At 41.4% G+C, this 19104-nt stretch overlaps 1 protein-coding gene across 2 annotated transcripts in view; it reads left to right on the top strand.

The window, feature by feature from the left end:
* CNTNAP5 (contactin associated protein family member 5) overlaps positions 1-19104 on the top strand; it is a 733870-nt gene that overhangs the window by 176077 nt on the left and 538689 nt on the right. For both annotated transcript variants that reach the window (XM_045516101.2, XM_045516108.2), the window contains exon 3: positions 4018-4211. In XM_045516101.2, coding sequence (XP_045372057.2) covers positions 4018-4211 — 194 coding nt within the window. The remainder of the gene's footprint in view (positions 1-4017; positions 4212-19104) is intronic.

Below are 19104 nucleotides of genomic sequence, written 5' to 3'. Positions count from 1 at the left end.
ACCACTAAATAAGTACGTAACACAGCGACTATTCATAGAGTAGTGGAGCCAAAACTTTAGAGGTTATCTCATACACTGCTTCCCAGACCACTCAGCATGCTGCGAGCACCTTTCTAAAAATACAGATTCCCAGGTCAGGCGCCTGGGTCAGTTACCCAGGTGTGGGCCAAGGGGCTCGTCACCTTTGCAAGCCTGCCAGGTGTTTCTGATGGTTTGAGGACATTTGAGAATCTCATCTCATCCAACCTCAGGAGTAGAGCTGGGTCTTGGACCAGGTCTCTGGGCTTTAAGCTGCATCTTCTCCCTCAAGTGAAGTCATGTTGGATGTAAGGTGTGATGCTTGGGGTGTGGAAAGTATGAACTAAGTTCCCATCTGCAAGTCATCCAGGGTCCCATGTCTCAGATGCTACAGAAATCTGAGAGGGGATGATTTTTCCCTTAAATTTATTATTTTCCTCTAAAATTCTATTAAATTTCATTTTGCTCAGACTACAGATTTATGGGAATTGCGGTTAATGGTCACTGGTACCGCAGCCACAGTTCCAGAGAGGGCTGCCTGCGTTCACACCAGCAACTTGCCAAACGCAAGTGTCTGCGTGTATGTGACACCCCGATTTAGAGAATAATCCGGAGACAGAAAGCTCGTGTGGGCACAGCGTGTCTTTAGAGCAACTGCAAATAGTGTCTTCAGGCTACTCTCATCATCTGTGAAAACACATTTATTGTTTGGGGGAAGCGATAAAAAAATGTTTGCCGTAGCAACCAAGGCAACCCAGGGCGTCTTGCCTATTAGCTGTAATGTGGGAGCATCTCCCACAGCAGAGGAAGAGTCCTCAGCAATTATCACCCAGAGAGTGTGCCTCCGCTTTACCAGCTTAGGCTGAAGCCCCTGGGTTTGGAAAATTCTTGACTTGATGTGTTAATGAACATCAAAAGCAGCCAGTCCATTTGGGTTTATTTCAGGGGATTCATAAGCTAAGGTCCTTACTGTGGGCAAATGGAAGATGTGATTTTCTTTAGACAGATTTGAAGAAATAGTTTTAGTATTAACGCCGCCTTTTGGTTTTGTTTCCATTTGGTTTCACTTTGGTTTGGGTCAGTCTTTTGTGATTTTATCCTTTGCAAGGCAGCAGCGAGGGTTCCTTGTTGTCTTTTCTTTCTTCCATCATTAGCATACAGTTTTATCATACGCAAATGTGATCAGAATAATTAGAATAAATGAAGGAAAAGCTCTAAAGCCTGACTGGGAAGTCTAGTTGTGGACAATAAGGGATAAAGAGAAATAGTTAAGGTTTGAGTTTAATAATTTAAACTAATTAAATTAATTTAAGTTTAATAATTTAAAAAAATATTGATGCTCAAAGAATTCCATGTTATATCGCCCAGCTCTCAAACTGCGACATACATTCTTAACGCAATAAACATGTAAAAAATGAGTCTCAGTTTATAAAAGAAACACAACTGATACTAGAAAACACGTTACATGTGAAAGGATCAAAGGATTAAACCACTCCGATTTCCACCCCCCAGAAGAAGTCACCATACACATTTCTCTTTGTGTCAGAGTTTCACGATGTTGAGATCGTATCATTTACACAACTTGGCTTTTTTCCCTTGAGAAGAAAGAGGCCTCATGAAACGGGCAGCAGGAGAGATGAAGGGGAAATAAAGAGTAGGTTCTGAATAATCTTCGATTTCCTGGAAATGTGGTATCTCCTCCTCCTTAAGCCTCCCTGTCGGCTTTGAGAAATTGGGAGAGAGCAGAATGGACTGGGAACTGTGGGCACACAAGTGAAGACAGAATCAGTTGATAAAATTGTACTTGGGAACTCGCATCTCGAAATCCCTGTCCAGATGTCTCCTCCCAGTGCCTCCCCTCCTTATTGGTTTTTAGGCTTTTTAGAAGCTTTTTTTCCCCCTTATATAATAGTTTCAAATGGCCGTACCTGACACCTGAGTGCCAGGTGTTCTAAACTTGCAGGGTCTCGGTTTCCCCCACTGTACCATGTGATGGTTCTGTTTACTCCACCAGATCTTGTATTTGCATTAAGCTAGGGTAACTGCAGTATCAGAAAGGTTCCAGGGCACAATAGCTTCACTGGAACAAGAATGAATTCTCCTTCAGAGTGCAGTTGACTCAGGATGATGTAGGCACCCAGCATCCTTCCATGACCGGGTTCAGCATTCAGCTACGTCCTTGTCGGCTGCACCCATCAGTAGTGGACAGGGAAAGCAAGAGGGGAAAAGACTCAACAGCTTGCAGGTGACAGATCACCCTCTACTCACATGTTTACTGGGGAGAAGTGTCCATCTGGCCATAGCTCTAATTGTATTGAATGCTGAAAAGCACAGCCCAGCCATTCTCCCACTACAGGTGTATTACAGCAGAAGGGAGAGAGAATGGGTATTAACCACAACTGGCAGTGTCTGTGACTGTATTTCTGTCTTGCAAAACACTTAATAAAGACGTTCCATGGTTGGTGCTGAGCGTACTGCTTCTCTGCCTTTTCCTGCATCTGAATCTTCTTAGATTTGTTGAACATTTGTCAAACAGAAGCATAATAGCACAGCTGTTGATGAGGGTGAAATTGACCCATAACATGTAGGCTGTGTCCTTTGGCCAGAGTGGGGCCCCACTCATGTCCTCTGTCACCCGTGTCCACGTGTCCACTCCCAGATGATGACAAGCTGTCTCTGCAGTGGGGAGCCAGTCGGGGTTCAGAAATTCCTCAGGACCAAGAAGAGGTCCAACTGACTCCTCCCGAGATAGCAAGAAAGTAGACTGGGACATCACTAGATGTTTTTCAATGGCCTGTGCTGAAACAAAGAGGAATTTATTGATTAATGCCTTTCAGTTGAAAATTCAATGAACCACCCAGCCTGACACCCTGAGCAAAGTTCTCAATCAAGGGATGGGTTTCATGGTCTCACCCCAACCATGGCTGGCAGAGACATCCTGCCATATGTTCCACTCTGGATTCAGGCATTTTGAGAACTCTTGGGTCAGTAAGAATGAATAATGACCTCTTTATTCAAATATGAAATAAAAGCAGAAAACTTAGACCCCAAGTCTTCCAAAGAAGCAGGAGCTGAGATTGATCTATGAAGTTCCATGGTGTCACATAATATAACTCTGGGGCCCCAAAGGCTTCCTTTGCATATTGGAGTGTTCCTGGGTGTCAGATACGTGGACCAACAGGGAGATCCAGGGGTGCTCATGCTCCCTCACATCTCTCTGAGATGCTTCGCCCAGGTTCATCTCACCAACTTTTTCTCCATCGCACCTTGTTGGCTCAGGAAATGGCCATATTCACTTCAACTCCACTGTGACCTTCTTTAGTCCATTCTGGTCACCTACCGAGCCTTTCTGTCCTCTTGTCCCTTCTGTTTACCTCTCTGAAAGCTTTCCTTCAGCATCACATCACACATTTTTGTCTGCCGCTCTCGCTCTCTCTTCAGTCCTCACCCACTCCTGGTACTCAGTGAACATACGCTCAATAAATGAACACCAGCCTCTCAAAGGCATAGTCCATGACTACTCTTCTTTGTGTCCACAGCAAAATGTCAGGTCCCCGGTGTGTGTGCTGCATGTATCTGGAGAGCGATAAGGATCAGTGAAGGGAGAGCAAGGGATGAAAAAGAAAAAAGAAAAGAAGGAAGGAAGGTGAGATCAGTCAGGCAGAAGGTATAGGACATGTTAAAAGAGAAGGTTGTAAAAGAAACAAAGACAAATGAAGCAAATTCTATTAGGAATCCAGAAAATGAAAACTCTGATAGCTGAGACAAGAGAAGAATCACAGAGGAGACAGCATTAGAGATGAATCTTAAACTCTGAAAGGGAATTAGATGGAGGAGAATGGAAATTGGGTCAAGAAGTACCAGGGGTCTAAGAAGAGGGGTGGAGCATGTCTGAGGGGATAAAGACATCTTAGTTGAACAGGGTTTTGTTTCTCTGCGAGGTGAGGCTGTCGCTGTGTGAGATGTTGCTCCAGCTCTCTCTGGTTGATTGTCTTCCAGGAACGGGCGGCTGGTCCCCAGCGGACTCCAACGCTCAGCAGTGGCTCCAGATGGACCTTGGAAGCAGGGTGGAGGTCACGGCCGTGGCCACGCAGGGAAGATATGGCAGCTCTGACTGGGTGACGAGCTACAGCCTGATGTTCAGCGACACGGGGCGCAACTGGAAACAGTACAAACAGGAAGACGGCATCTGGGTAGGACATCTTTTCTCATCAGATGCATGCAACTGAGATGCGCTAATGGTACCCAGTGAACGTCTATGTCGTTTTCCTGTATCCAGATTGTTGGTGGCTTCATAACTGTTGAGTGCCCATTCAGAAATAATTAGACCATGTATGAGCTCCATCTCCAGCGTGACTCCAGTATCGAGGGAAATTAGGGTGTCTGTTGCAAAAACTTTAGCATTTTCCTCCTTTTCTGGTAATGTGGGTAATGCACCGAGTGAGTCTCAGTTCTGTCATCTATAAAAACAGAAACACACCACCGAAGCCTGATTTTTGCTGAGAACGTGTTGATTTACTGAGTATGTATTAATTTACTCACTTCTTTGTTTATTACCTACCGGGCACCTTCCAGACCTTGTCATGGTGGAACCAGCTCAGATATATAACTGGTCCAAAGTTGCCCAGCTTGTGAATCTTGGCCTGAGAATCTGGTCTGACTTTCAAGCCACTTGGCTTGACTGCCTCCATGCAAGTTTTGAAGATAATCAAAAGGGTAAAAAAATGCAAAAAACTAGAAAATTGAGAATTATTCTGCCTTTATAAACAATCTTCAGCTTGGAAGCAAAGGACAGTGTGTGCCAAGTTGTAAAAAAAAAAAACGAAACACAAATCCTTTCCACCTGACAAGGTCCAAGCTCTTGACCCCACAGCGTAAGTGAAAGGCTGTCCCCAAAAGGGGACGGGACAGAGAGAAAAAGGCACCCAGAGTGGACCAGAAACTCATGCACCAAATGACTTGTTAGCTCATGTCTCTTTTGGTATAGGGAAAGATCATTACCAGATTTTTTTTTTTCAAAACCTGGTACGATGTGAAGATTTGGCAATTGATAGCATTATCTTTCCCTCTCATGATCTCCTTAGCATTTTCCTGCCTTAATTCAATCCCAGCTATGATTTCAAGTGGCTGTTGTTTGCACAAGCATTTTTCTGTGTTGGTCACACTTTGTTGGAAAAAAAAATTCTATTTTCTATCCCTTGTTATTTGTTAATTGCCTGCACATCACTCTTTCTAATTGGAAGTAACGGCAACCCTAAGTAGGGCTAAGATTCACTGTGGCAGATTGAATGTGGAGAATATTATAATTGTCATCTTTATTCTGAGTTGCCTGTAGCGGTGGCTTGTGACTTATAGAGAGTATGGATTTTCTTCATCTTACGAATAGTCTTTTGGGGCCTCTTCTATGTTTTTCCCAATTTCGAAGCCCCCGGACATTTTCCAGTTGTTTAGTTTGAAAAGAGAAATGAGCACGCCTTCCTTTTTGGGAAACAGTGTTCAGGGTTTCTGTTGACTTGAGAGAGACAAATGGTCGTGGGGTCATTTCTTTTCTTTGGAGTTTCCAATCAGAACTGGTCTTTGTTTTCCAGATTGAATGGCAGTGTTGAGTTATTTCGTCTAAATATTTTTTAAAAACTTGAGTTTTATTTTCTTTAGAACCAAATGACCCGCTTTTAGCCTGGATCAGGGTGTGTTCCAAGGACGGACAGTTTCTCTGGGCTTGTGACCAGCTGGCTTCAGGCCTGTTTCAGTTTCTTGTCCCTCCTGGATTACCTGCGTTTCTGCAAAATTCCAAGCCCCTTAGAGACAGGGGCCAGTCTTATAGGTCCTGGCAGCCTCCATTCCTGTTATGACTGGACACAGGGCATGAACTACTGTTTGAATGGTTATTACGAGACCTGCAGAAAGAGTAAGACTTCCAGGATTGGAGGGGAGGTGACTGTTCCTGTCCTTGTCCCTCACCTCACCCTCAAAACAGCTTTGATCTTTTAGGGGGGAGGCAAAAGATACTGGGTGGGCCAAGAAGAGGTGGGGAACTGTTGTGCACAAAGATGTCAAATTCCAGCTGAGGCTTCCCTGGAGATACGTTGCCTGCTGGGCACTTGGGAGAAGAGGTTTAGGATCAACCTGTCAAATGCAAACACTGGAAGCAACCTCAGGACTCGGGTGACAGGGGCAGGCACACGTGATGAGTCACGCACAGGAATAAGGCTCAGATCTGGAAAAGCGCACATCCATTCGAATCCCTACTGAGGAAACGCACACCTACTGGCCACCAATCACATGCTGCATTTGTGAGCAGACGTCATTCTGTAAACGTAGTAAGTGTTCTTCTACAAGCACTGGGGATTCAGCAATCAGTGTCTCCCTAAAGGAGAAGCGGGGGGCTCACAGAGAGCAACCCAAGCTCACGTAACCAGACACCAATGGTGCCTGAATACGAAACCAAGATTTATTCCTAAATTTATACTTGACTACAAAACTGTACTTTCTATTTCTTCTTTACTACACTTGATTTTTTTTTTAATTTCCACAAAACTGATTTACTTTTCTCACCTTAATGGTAAACTCTGTCAGACTTACTCCAGAAGAATAGCATTAAACCCTATTGCTTAATTCACCTGTGTTGCTAAAATATAAAAATGAAGAAGCACCAATAAACTCTAACTGTATTTCTGCATGTTATAAGTCACGCTCAACGTCTCTGAAACTGTGTCAGCCTTACAGAACAGCCATCAAACAGAGACTCAGGGTATTTTAGCAAACACTTCATGAACGAATGTAAAATCTGACTTGCGGCTAATATTCATCATTTTTTTTTCCACCGTAGTATCTAGTTGAATAAACAGATTACCTTGAGAGTTTTCTTTTTAAATTTAACACTTTAAGTAAGACTATAGCTTCACCAGAGTAAATCCTGCTAAACAAGATGAAAGCAATTGTCAAACAAGAGGGTTTTATAAAACTCTAAATGGTTCCGTTTAATTTTTCAGAAAAAAGTCAATACCTCAAACCATCAGTACCAAGTATTGACTTAACTAACGGTGGTGTAGCATGGAAGTAGGGCATCTCTTTTTGTTTGTTTGCTTTTTTTTATATATATATATATTTTTTTTAATTGAAGTATAGTCAGTTTACAGTGTTGTGTCAATTTCTGGTGTACAGCATGCTTCAGTCATACATGAAAATACATGTTCTTGTTTTCATAATATTTTTCACCATAAGTTACTATAAGATATTGAATATAGTTCCCTGTGCTGTACCGTATGAACTTGTTGTTCATCTATTTTATATATAGTGGTTAGAATTTGCAAATTTCGAACTCCCAATTTATCCCTTTCCACCCCCTTTCCCATAGGTAACCATAAATTTGTTTTCTGTCTGTGAGTCTGTTTCTGTTTTGAAAATAAGTTCTTGAATTAGGGTTTCATGTGGTCTTTGGAAAATCTTCCATTTTCAGATGATACAGAGTTTGTAATGTTTTTTAAGTTGATTTACCAAGCAGTACAATTATTGTACATTCCTTGGATGGGATATCAGTTTACCAGTACTCAAGAGATTTATTTTGTTTTTCAAAGTTTATTATGAAACAAGAATCCTGGAAATGTAACTGTCCAACATACAGTCACAAATATTCAAGCTGTAAAAATCCAATTTTTAGAGTTTCAGCTCTGGCACTGGATGGAATGTTCATGAATGAGGCCACCAAGCAGCGGCTGAGTGATGCTTCATGATTTATATATAAGCCAGGGTTCCCCATGTCACTAAATAATCAAATGTGAAGGTGTCTCAGGGACAAACTTAGCAACACTTTTAGAATCTTAGCACATCCAAAAATCTCTTTCTGTCTGGCTTGTCGACATGCCAAATCAATACAAATATCAAGACTCTAACTCTGAGCAGCAGTGCTAGCCAGGGTTCAGTAAAGTGGATAAACTTCTTTGGAACAAAGGAACCTCTAACTCTCCAAATCCAAAGAGATCAAAGTCCTGTTACCAATCATTTTGAAAGATGTTTCAGGGGAATCACTTCCTGTCCCTGTTATACCCACGAATTACCTTTTCAGTCGTGGGTCCTTCGTGTGAGAGTTCACATCCTTCCTGAATACACCTGTTTCCTACACACAACTCCTAAGTGTCCCCAAAATGCATTGCCCTCTATGCACATTGCAGTCTCCCTTATGTTCTGCTGTTTATCACTATGAAATTTCAAAGACAGCCACTTGTGCTTGTGCTTTAACATAAGGGGTCTTATTTTTAAATCACTTATCCACGTTGCCCATGACTGATCTTGTACAAGTCAGTCAGGAGCCCTTTCCTCTTCTCCTAACCCTGAAGACCATTATCTGCATACATGGACTCTTATTCATATTCAGTTGACAATTTTCTCTTATAAAAATCATGTTGCCTCTTCTCAGATACATCAGCCACCTAGTCTTTTATCATAGAGTCCTTTGGTCTGTATGATGTGATGGTCTGTGACTTTCTGTAGCTTTCTGGAGTCTGTCTTACATGAAAGGCTTGCATATGCTACCCAGCATTTTCTCTCACAAAGGTCAATTGAAACAATGGATTATACATTTAGGTCATCAGTTCCCTGATTTCACCCTCCAGTGACTTCTAAACGCTCTGGGAGCTGCTCTGATCTTCATGATTTATACATATTTATTCTGCCAATTTGGCCTAAAATACCCTGAGTATTGATCACTGTTTGATGCAGTATTTTAAGCCAACTCATTTCAGAAAACAATTTAAGAGTGAGAATCTCATTACCATCAACATATATCTTTTAAATTCTCATTAAACACCGAACACCATGCTGGGTGTCGTGCATAACAAAGGGCTTGAAGTTATGTTTGTCCCTCCTGTGAACGTGCAGGACCATTAAGAGGCACCACAACACAGCACATCTGTGTAAGGAGCCCTGATGGCAGGGAGCGCATGGCTGGGGCAGACTTTGATGGGTCCAAAGAGCAGGGACCATGTTTAGTTACTTTGGCTTCCTGGAAACTACAAAATGCTGTATGCATAATAAAAATTCAATAATGTAGGAAGGTAGAAGGAGGAAATGGTAGGAAAGGAGGAGAATTCATAGCAGGAGTGTTACTGAAACAAACTTGGGTCCACTCGCCCAACTCACAGGAAAGCCAATCTACTGACACCAGGTTGTAGTGAAGGAAAGTACAGCATTTATCACAGGGTGCCAAGCAAGGAGAATGGGCAGCTCATGCTCAAAGGACTCAAACTCCCCACTGGCTTTTAGGGGAGGGTGTTTAAAGACAGCATGAGGGGGAGGGTCTCAGGGTGTGTGATCAGCTCATGCACAATTCTCTGATTGGTTGATGGTGAGGTAACAGAGTAATGTTTGGGAATCTCAATCATCAACCTTCTGGCTCCAACCCATCCTACGCTGGCAGTCAGCATGCAGTTAACTTCTTCCACCTGGTGGAGGTTTTAATATCTACAAAACAGCTCAAAGATATGGCTCAGGATGTTACTATAGCCCTTCTGGAGGAACATAAGTCCTTGACTTTGTTTTATAGCTAAACTATTATTATTTTGCCTTGCTTGACTACTTTCCATTGTTTCTGCATTTTCTCACTTCTCTGATTAAAGTTGCCCTTTGGAACTGGGGGAAGGCCTAGGACACTAAGGCTTTTCTACAAACAAGAGGTGGTTCTGTCCCCCAGCAGGCCCCACAGGGTGCTGCTCTGTTTTAGGGGAAATGCTATAAGCAAATGCTTAAAGGAAGATATATAATAAGTATTGAAGACACCCAAATGAATACATTTAGATTCAAGTTTTCCCTGGTAACTGTGGAGAGCAAGGCTGGCTGCAGATTGTAAACTTCTAGTACCAGCACATCTTCAGCCACAGACCAAAGCAAGTAAGTCATTGTGTGTTAGTCACTTTGTTTTGACATTTTTTTGTTAAACAACATAGACTATGTATAAGAAAATGCTATTAAATATATTTTTCAAGTTTTTTTTTATTGACACATGGTTAATTTACAATGTATTAGTTTCTGGTGTACAGCATAGTTATTCAGTTACATGTGTGTGTGTGTGTGTGTGTGTGTGTGTGTGTGTATATTCTTTTTCATTATAATACAAGATTCTGAATATAGTTCCCTGTGCTGTACATTAGGACCTTGTTGTTTATCTATTTTATATATTTGGCTGCTAGTTTTCTCATATATATATATGTGTGTGTATATATATATATACACACACACACACACACACATGCACACACATATACACACACACCTAAGCTTTAGTATAGCTTTTCATTTCCTAGTTGGCCATTGTTAAAAACTCATTTACGGGCTTGGTATGTTCAAGATCTTGCCCTCAATTTAATGGAGACCACCAGCAGGGCAAGTTTTCACCATGTACCAGACCAACAGAAACAGGGATGAAGAGAAATGCAAAGACTTTCAAAGATGGTCAGATTCCAGCTGCACCTTTGGTTGCTTACATGACCTTGAAAATGCTACTAAACCTTGTTGGAGTGACCGTTCTCCCTGTCCATGGCAGGCATTTATCTAGAACCTTCCAGGCCTTTTACCATCATTTATCTAGAACCTCCCCGCTCAGACCCTTCTGTTTATGGGCTGCCTGATGGCTTGAATTGGGAAAGACATGGTAACAAACCCTGAGCTTCCCTGTGGATCCAGTTTAGAACAATTAAAGGCCTTCAAAACTTCAAACCCTCAAACCCTCAAGCCCTCATGGTTCTGTGCTGAGCACTGTTGCCGACCTGAGATCCTCTTATCACTGGGTGAATCTCTGCAGAAAAGGGCCAGGGAACAACTGGCCAATTAGCATCGTGGAAGCAACAGCTGGTCCTCACCCCAGCATCAGCAGTCTTCCCTCCAGCCCTCTGGTTCCACACTTAGCCCTTGAAAGTTCCTCATTGACACCCATCTGTTTGCCCTTCTTAATGGTAGACTTTGCTGACATGTTTCAGAGAACTTCCCCACATGGGGTCTAGCCTCTTGAAGGAGTAGAAATCTTGCCCACAGTTACAGGTGTGGCATTTAAACACATCCCAGGGACAGGGAGTCCACATGGAGCCTTCAGGATTAATAATCACATGGACACTTTCTAGGGGAGAGCAGATGTTTGCAGTCTCCTACAAACCAGCTGCATTTGTAATGGGAAAGGATCCAGCAGCTGACATCAGAGTAAGGAGGGTGATCTGCTTAAAATTAATTCTTCCAAATCCACTGCTATTAAATCAATCTTAGTGTTAAGGTACTTAATGGTTCATGGGAAACTTGACTTACACTTGTATTTCCAATAGGCATAAACCAGTTAGGTTTTGGAGATACTAATTTCAGGAGAAATTAGAGTTGATATCTCAGCTTTCACATGTAGCAAACCATCAAACTTTTTTGTGTAAATATATTGAATTATGTATAACAACCAGAAGGAAGAAATCTTATTCACTAGCCTTTATTCATGTAGCTTTCAACTACCATGATCTTTTTTCTTTTTCTTTTTTTTTTTTTTAGCAGAGATTATCTCTGGCTTTAAAGTCTTAACAGCTAGAGATTCTGTGACTTTGATAAATAACTAAAACCCTAGGAGGCTCAGTTTCTTCCTCTGTTAAGTAAGTATAATAAGTGAACCTACCTCTTGTGGTCTGTAAATGAGAGTCTCAAAAATGAATGGATGTCAGCATGTCCCCTGGGGCTCATTAAGATGCAGATCTCTGGTCCAGAGCTTCTGCACCGGAGCAGAGCTTCTGATCCGGTCGGTCTGGAGTGGGTCTGAGAATTTGCATTTATCACAATAGCTTAGGTGATTCCGGTGCTACTGGCAAGGAGCCTCATTGCAAGAAACACTGTGTAAATTATAACTGGGTGAATTCCTGGGCGCCTTACCCAGTGCTAGAGAAACAAATGGATATCGTCACCACCACTGTGACATGCAGGGGACACACCTGGTGAGGATGCCCAGCGAGAACCCTAGCTCTCGGTTTTCTCTCTTTTGAGTTTTGTGTGCAAAATGGGACACAAGCTTAATAAGTCAGGTGTTCTTTTGTTTTTGTTTTTTTGTTTTTGTTTTTGTTTTTGTTTTTTAAATAAACTGAATACTCAGTGGAAAAGGTAAGATCTCTGTGTGGTTCCAGGCAAAGGCAGCTCCCCACCCAAGCTCATTAAAGACTATTATTGAGGAGTCCTGTTAGCAGACAGAAGCACCTGGGGGAGTTACTGACCTAAAGAAAAGGTCTCTAAGCCAAAGTCTAGAGCCCTGGGTGTCTACTTGGCTCTAGCCAGATGGAAAGACTCCAGGCTGGCAGGGACCTCAAGGAGGCTAACAGTCTCTCAAGTGTGTTGAAGAAAAAAGGTGCAAAGGAAAGTAGGCTTCATCACGCTTATTATTTTAATGATCGTGGTTGATATTAAGGACAAAAATATAATATAGCAACCGCAAATTTCTATTCCTGTGAAGTATGGTTTCCAGGTGTTTTTTTGTTTGTTTGTTTGGTCAGGTTTTTTTTTTTTTTTTTTTTTGCCTCAATGCTAATGAAAGGAGAGAACTCAAGCAAAATAAGAGTGTGGGCAGAAGTTGTTCTTGTGTTTCAAACCTGACCCTGACCAATCACCATCGTTGGTGCGGGAGGGCATCCTCACCTCTGCTTTGTCACCCATGGTACCCCTGCGGCTGTGCACGCTCTCTGAGTTAGAGAGATGAGTTGAAGGATAGTCCTAAATTTGTTTAGACTCTAGCCTGGAAAATAATTCTCTTAATTTAGGGACTCAAGACGTATTTGGAAATTAAATCATGAGTCCATGGAAAGAAGAAACAGTGCTTTATTGTTTTGCATCTTTTTAAGTATTGGAGGTCGGGAGAGCGAGTCATAAAAATCGGGCTGAAATTATTCTGACCTGAACGTCATGGGTGCTTTGTGGTGTAGGAAGGGAGATGTACTTGCAGAGCAAAAACAACAACAACAACAAAAACATCTGTCTCAGAGAATCATGGACCTCTAACATTCTGTCTTATCTGACTGTAATTTAGGGAATCAAGCATCTGTTAGGCACATTCTGCCTGCAATAAATTAAGGACACTTCAAGAGTAGAATGTAGAAATCCTTAGTCAGAGGTAAGATAAAAAAATGGAAAGATACACACTGAAAAGATATGCACAGATGGGCGCATAGGTGAGAGCGTGAAGTTTCTGACTTCTCAGTGTAATATGTGCAATGAAGTTTTTTTCCATTAGCTATTTTGATCGTGCAATGGTGCATGCACAATTTTCATTTATTTGTCCCTATTTCCGATGTACTGCAATAATTGAGGGCCAGAGTCCCATTAATGGACTGTGAAAGCAAGTAGAAGGAACTGGTAAGGACCAAGTAGATAAGCCTGATCAAGTTGGTGCCTTGCTCCAAACAACTCAGATGTTACCTGTGTGGGACCGTCTGCGAGTGTGGGCAAGAGGGAAGGGGAGAGGTCCCTGATATACATCCAGTTTTACTCTCATGGGGCAGGACTTTCTGCCCTAAATTTCTACGCCCAGGGATTCTGCCAGCCTTCCCTAGGTCACGCATACTTTTGTGGGTGTCATGTTGTGTCTCAGACACTGTATTTATGTGAGTGCTGTAAGCATGTGAGAACTTAAGAATGATTGGGCAGGTACAGAGGCAGCACTGAGCCCCAGCTTGGGAGGGGCACCCTGAGCCTCCCGAATAAACGGAACCCTTGAGGGCGGGTCCTGTGCTTGCCAGCCACGCTCTGCCTGGAGGTCTGCCCCTCAACTCCACCATCAAGTTGCCTGCCCCATGCCGCTCGGTCCAGAGATGCCACGGCTGCCACAGGTAGCATCTGCAGGTGCATCTCCAGGTGGTTCATGGTGAGGAGCACCGCTCTGCTCGGCTGAGCCCGGGTCACTTAATCTCGGGGACCTCCCTGGGAGAGGCGGCTGCCCAGCATGCCCGGGAGTCCCGTTTCTCCTTCTTCGGTCAGGATTCTCATCTCTGGCTAGTGATGCCTCGGTACATCCATCCCTCACCCTTCTCACGTTACGAGTTGAATTCTCTTTTTGCCATGGACTGTCATTTAATGAGTAAGTTCTAAAACAATTAAATGACAGCAGAATAAATGGCTTTGTCAGTTTGGTCAAAGGAAAAGCCAGATGATCGTGTAAGAAAATGAAAGTCTTTCTTCCTGCAACATGGCAGAGAGGTTTTAAAAATGACTGCCCAGTTACAAAAACTTGTGAGGTAATTGCAAAGTCAGTAAAAATACTTTGTAAACGTTCAAATTTTTTTCCGGAAACTTGAAACCTTACAGATGACCTTATTTAAATGTAAGAGATATGAATGAAAAATCTGCTGTTTTTAGAATGTGATCCTGTTATTTAAGCTAGAGTTGCAAATTACATTGATATATACATATGCACATATGTATGTGTATGTCTATATATACACAAATGTGTACCCATGCATATGTATACATATTACTAGAGATATATATGTACATATATTTATAGATTTAAATTATATGAATATATATTTATAGATTTAAATATATGTTTGTACATTTACCTTTAAATAAATTGAAATATATATATATATATATTTATTTATTTATAAAAAAGGGGGAGGGTAAGCTTAGTGGTAGAGTGTGTGCTTAGCATGCATGAGGTCCTGGGTTCAATCCCCAGTATCTCCATTAAAAAATAAACTTAATTTACTTCCCTCAACAACAACAACAACAATTTAATTTCAAATAAATAAATAAATAAATAAATAAATAAATAAATAAATAGGGTATATATATGTGTATATACTCATGCACGTATCTTTAAATCTTAGCACACTTCATCTTTTTTCTTAATTATAAATTCTGATCTTTCAAACTATCTTTACCTTTCTGACAGTTACTAGGGGATTCAGAAGATTTTTGCCCCAATTATTTTGTAATATTGTATGACTGAAGCATTGTGCTGTACACCAGAAATTGACACAGCATTGTAAACTGACTATATGCCTCAATAAAAAATTTAAAGAATAGAATTGTAATATTGAGATTAGCTGTCACAACAACAATGATGCATACATTGTGCCAAGTTATTCTCAGGTTCTGTTTCTAGTTGCCAAAGCCGTATTCAAGTGCAGAGAACAGAGACAGCATAGGACTTTCATGACATAATGACCAAGCTGGACGCTAACATTTCACAGCAGAGATTACCTCTGAATGAGAAGGACTAGTTGATGGGATTGCAACTGCATGTATTTTTTTCCCCTGAATCCACCTTTTAGGCATATTAGAAACAACGGTATTTGCAACATATATTGAGTGTTTACTGTGGGTCACGTTTGTGCTGACTGCTTTTATAAACTCTGCAGAGGAGAGATTATTTCCACTTAAAGATGAAACAGGCTCCTGGAGTGAATCATGAACCCAGATCCAGGTGAGAAGCAAGACTGAGTTCTGAAAAGGGGCCATTGGAGTCCAAACTCTCATCTTCCCACTACACGACTCGTCCGCAATCAATCAAGAGCTACCTGCTTGCTAATACAGATGTATCAGCTGCCTTACTTTAAAAACCAGCCATCACAGTTCTTTGAGACAGTCACATTTCTTTGCTCTTCTCCAATCAGGATAATCCCAGATGAAGGAACATATTAAAGATTTGTTAGGTGTGTTGCTCTGTTGTTCCATAACTTGGGTGATTTCCTCATTTAAAACAAGAAAAAGAAGTCAAAGAAAATAAATGCATGCATTTGGGGAATAATTGGGCACCACTTCTCAGAGTCCTGGCAGACCGCATACTAATAAGGGAGCTTGGACCCTGAACTAATCGTTTTCCACTTACAACCACCTTTGTTTATCTAACACTAGTGGGACAGCACTCCATGGATTTAGATAAGAAGATGAGGAAGAAGGAGGATTTTTTATTCAAACTGGATCAGGATTATATCATTTCATTCGAGTCTCTTTTAATTCAACAGTCCTTAATACAATACTCCTTTATGAGCAGATTTCGAGCACGAACTTTGGATTTAGTCAAATCTGAGTTTGATTTTCTGCTGCTTCCTAGCAGGGTCACCCTGAGCAGCACTTTATCTCTCTGAACCTCAAAGCTCACCTCTATAAAAGTTTATAAAACCTACTCAGAGTGATGCAAGAATTCATTGAAGTATTAACCTTACAGACCCCAACGCCCCCGACATATAAGAGGTGGTCAAATTAGCAATCTTTGAATCCTTATATGGAGCAGCTGTGAATGCTGCCAAGACTTTGCCAGAATCCTAAAAGGCACCTTTCTTCCCTCAAGTGCAAGATTATAATTACCTCAAAATAACTATGTTCGATATCTTGGAGTAACCGGTAATGAAAAAGAATATGAAAAGGAATATATGTATGAACATGTATGACTGTGCACCAGGAATCGACACATTGTAACTGACACATTGTAACTGACACATTGTAACTGACTATACTTCAATTAAAAAAAAATACTCTTACCATAAAAAAAATAGCCCTTCTCGTACTCCCAGTGTATTTTCTAGGTCAGTGGCATCTGTGAATTCCAGAGGCCGTGACATGTGAGGTGCCGGCTGGTAAGAGGCAGAGAGCAGGGCCTGAGTGGCTCTGAAGAGTTAAATATCTCCCCTTTTGGGGTAAGGATGGCTCCCAGGAGAGATGAAGTGTCTGCCACTCTTGGGGGCAGAGATGGGTTACTAACTAACACGACATAAAATGTAAATGGGTCTAGAAACGAGACAGACCCCCTGGAGGTCCTGGAATTGAACACTGAGCAGATTTTCAGCCATGGACACTTTGTTTAAATCAGTCCCAGGGAAAATCATTTGAGCATAGCTTCAAAATGAAAACCCGGGGCCTTGGTTTAGGATGGAACCTCATGAGGGACATCTGGCTGGAGGCTCAGAATCTCAAGAATCATGTATCAGCCTCTATTCTTGGCACTGCTGGGTAACAGCAGAGTCTGGCTTATTCATTTCAGAATGGGCTGGCTAGCAGGTCAAAATGAAGCAGTCGAAATGCTGACTTTTGACTGATTTCCAGAAGCACAAACTTGTTTTGTAATTTGTTTTACTACTGACACATTTTCCTTAGCCTCCTTCCACTGTGGAAAAAAAAAAAAAAACAAATCCACGTGAGCGAATATTTTGTTACCCAAAATCTCAATTACCAGCAGGTTTCAGACAAAGAGGTAGGCGATAAGACCTCAAGGAGGGGGTGGTGGGCAAGAAGATGTAACAGATTCTGGACCTGGAAGAGAACAGGAATCAGGGTTCAAGATTTGTTTAAGGATAGGGAGGGTGAGATTAGGAGCTTGGAATTAACAGATACACACCACTATATGTATAACAAACAACAGGAATTTACTGTATAGCACAGGGAGCTACATTCAATATCTTGCAATAGCATGTAATGGAGAAGAATCTGAAAAAAATTCTATATGTAACTGAATTACTTTGACAAACACATGAAATTAACATTGTAAATGGACTATACTTCCAATAAAAAATAAGAACAAAAAAAATTAATAAAATACTAGAATAAAAAAAAAAAGAGAATTTTTTTTAAAGATCAGAAGGTGCTTAAGTCACCAAATTCAGAATCGTCTCTATCTGGTGTGACTTAACCTTTTGAGAGAGGTACCAGAGTAGAACAAACACAGGATTTGTAATTAGGAAACCTCTGTCCCAGTCCTGGCCCTTGGCCTAATTGACGTGTGCATCTTCAGGGCCGCCTAACCTCTCTGAGCCTCTAAGGATGTCTTATTCAAAGGCAGGTACCCAGTGTGGGCACAAAGGAGGTTTTTAATAAATACTCTCTGTGAATAAGTCCATACTGCATCATTTTCAATACATATATTAGCTGAGTATGTATCATGACAGGCCACCAACTTGAGTTTTGGAAAAAATACTTATATGGTCCTTTACTTGCTCAGAAAATAACAGAAATGGCATCCGTTTGGTTGAAACTTGGGACCGATGTTGGGGACATAGGAGATAAGGCTGGACAGGTATAGTGGTGGCTGCAACTTCTGGGCTGTTCAGGTAAATCCCTTGTTTGTACCTGTTTTTCTAGTGTAATTTTTAGTTGGGCCACCTTTCACTCTCAGAAATATTTTGGTTTGGATGGTAAATTATGTGGTCAATTAACTTCCAGGGCCCATTAATTCACAGTGAGCAACGTCCAATTAACTCAGAAGATAACAAAGTGTAGTACCTTTTGAACGTGTTTGACTAGAGGACAAGCCATGCTATTAAGATATTAAGTGATGTTGGATGACCCTCCCCCGAATGTCAATTCAAGGTCGCCTGTGATACTTTATTAAGAGTTTAAAGTTTAAACACAATAGAAGGGCCACCAACGGGTAAAACTGAGGTTGTAAGACTCCAGTGATTTTACAAGGTCAAAGTCTTTAGGAATCTGTATGATCTCGTGCAGTCAGTATAGAAACCCTAGGCTCGCCATTAAAAATAAATAAATAAATGTAATTCCTCCTCCTCCAAAAATTTAAAATTAAAAAATGGGGGGGAGGGTATAGCTCAGTGGTATAACATGTGCTTAGCATGCACGAGGTCCTGGGTTCAATCCCCAGCTCCGCCACTAAAAGTAAATAAATAAATAAAAGTAAGTAAATAAATAAATAAATAAAAGTAAACAAATAAATAAGTAAAATAATAAATAAATAAAACCTCCCCCCAAAAAACCACGCACAAAAGAACGTCAGAGGAGCCAAATCACTCCTCCACTGAGTGAAAGTGTGTATAGGGGCTCCAAGTTTAAACTGTCTTTTTGGTCACTTTTTAACTTGCACACAGACTTGTAGAGGGTTGAATAATGACCCCCATAAATTCATGTCCACCTGGAACCTCAGAATGTGGACTTCTTTTCGAAATTAAGTCTTTGTGAGTGTAAGTAGTTAAGAATCTTGAGATGAGATCATCCTAGAATTAGGGAGAGCTCTAAATGCATTGACTTGCCTCCTTATAAACTGAAGAGAAGACAGCAATTAACACTGGCAAGAATGTAAAAAGATGGAGGCACGGACCAAGTGATGCAGTTACAAGTCAGGGAGCACCAAGGATT

The sequence above is a fragment of the Camelus bactrianus genome, chromosome 5 (assembly GCF_048773025.1).
Source record: "Camelus bactrianus isolate YW-2024 breed Bactrian camel chromosome 5, ASM4877302v1, whole genome shotgun sequence".
NCBI classification, from domain to species: domain Eukaryota; kingdom Metazoa; phylum Chordata; class Mammalia; order Artiodactyla; family Camelidae; genus Camelus; species Camelus bactrianus.
Note: the sequence above shows the minus strand (reverse complement) of the source record. Positions and strands in the feature narration are given on the sequence as shown.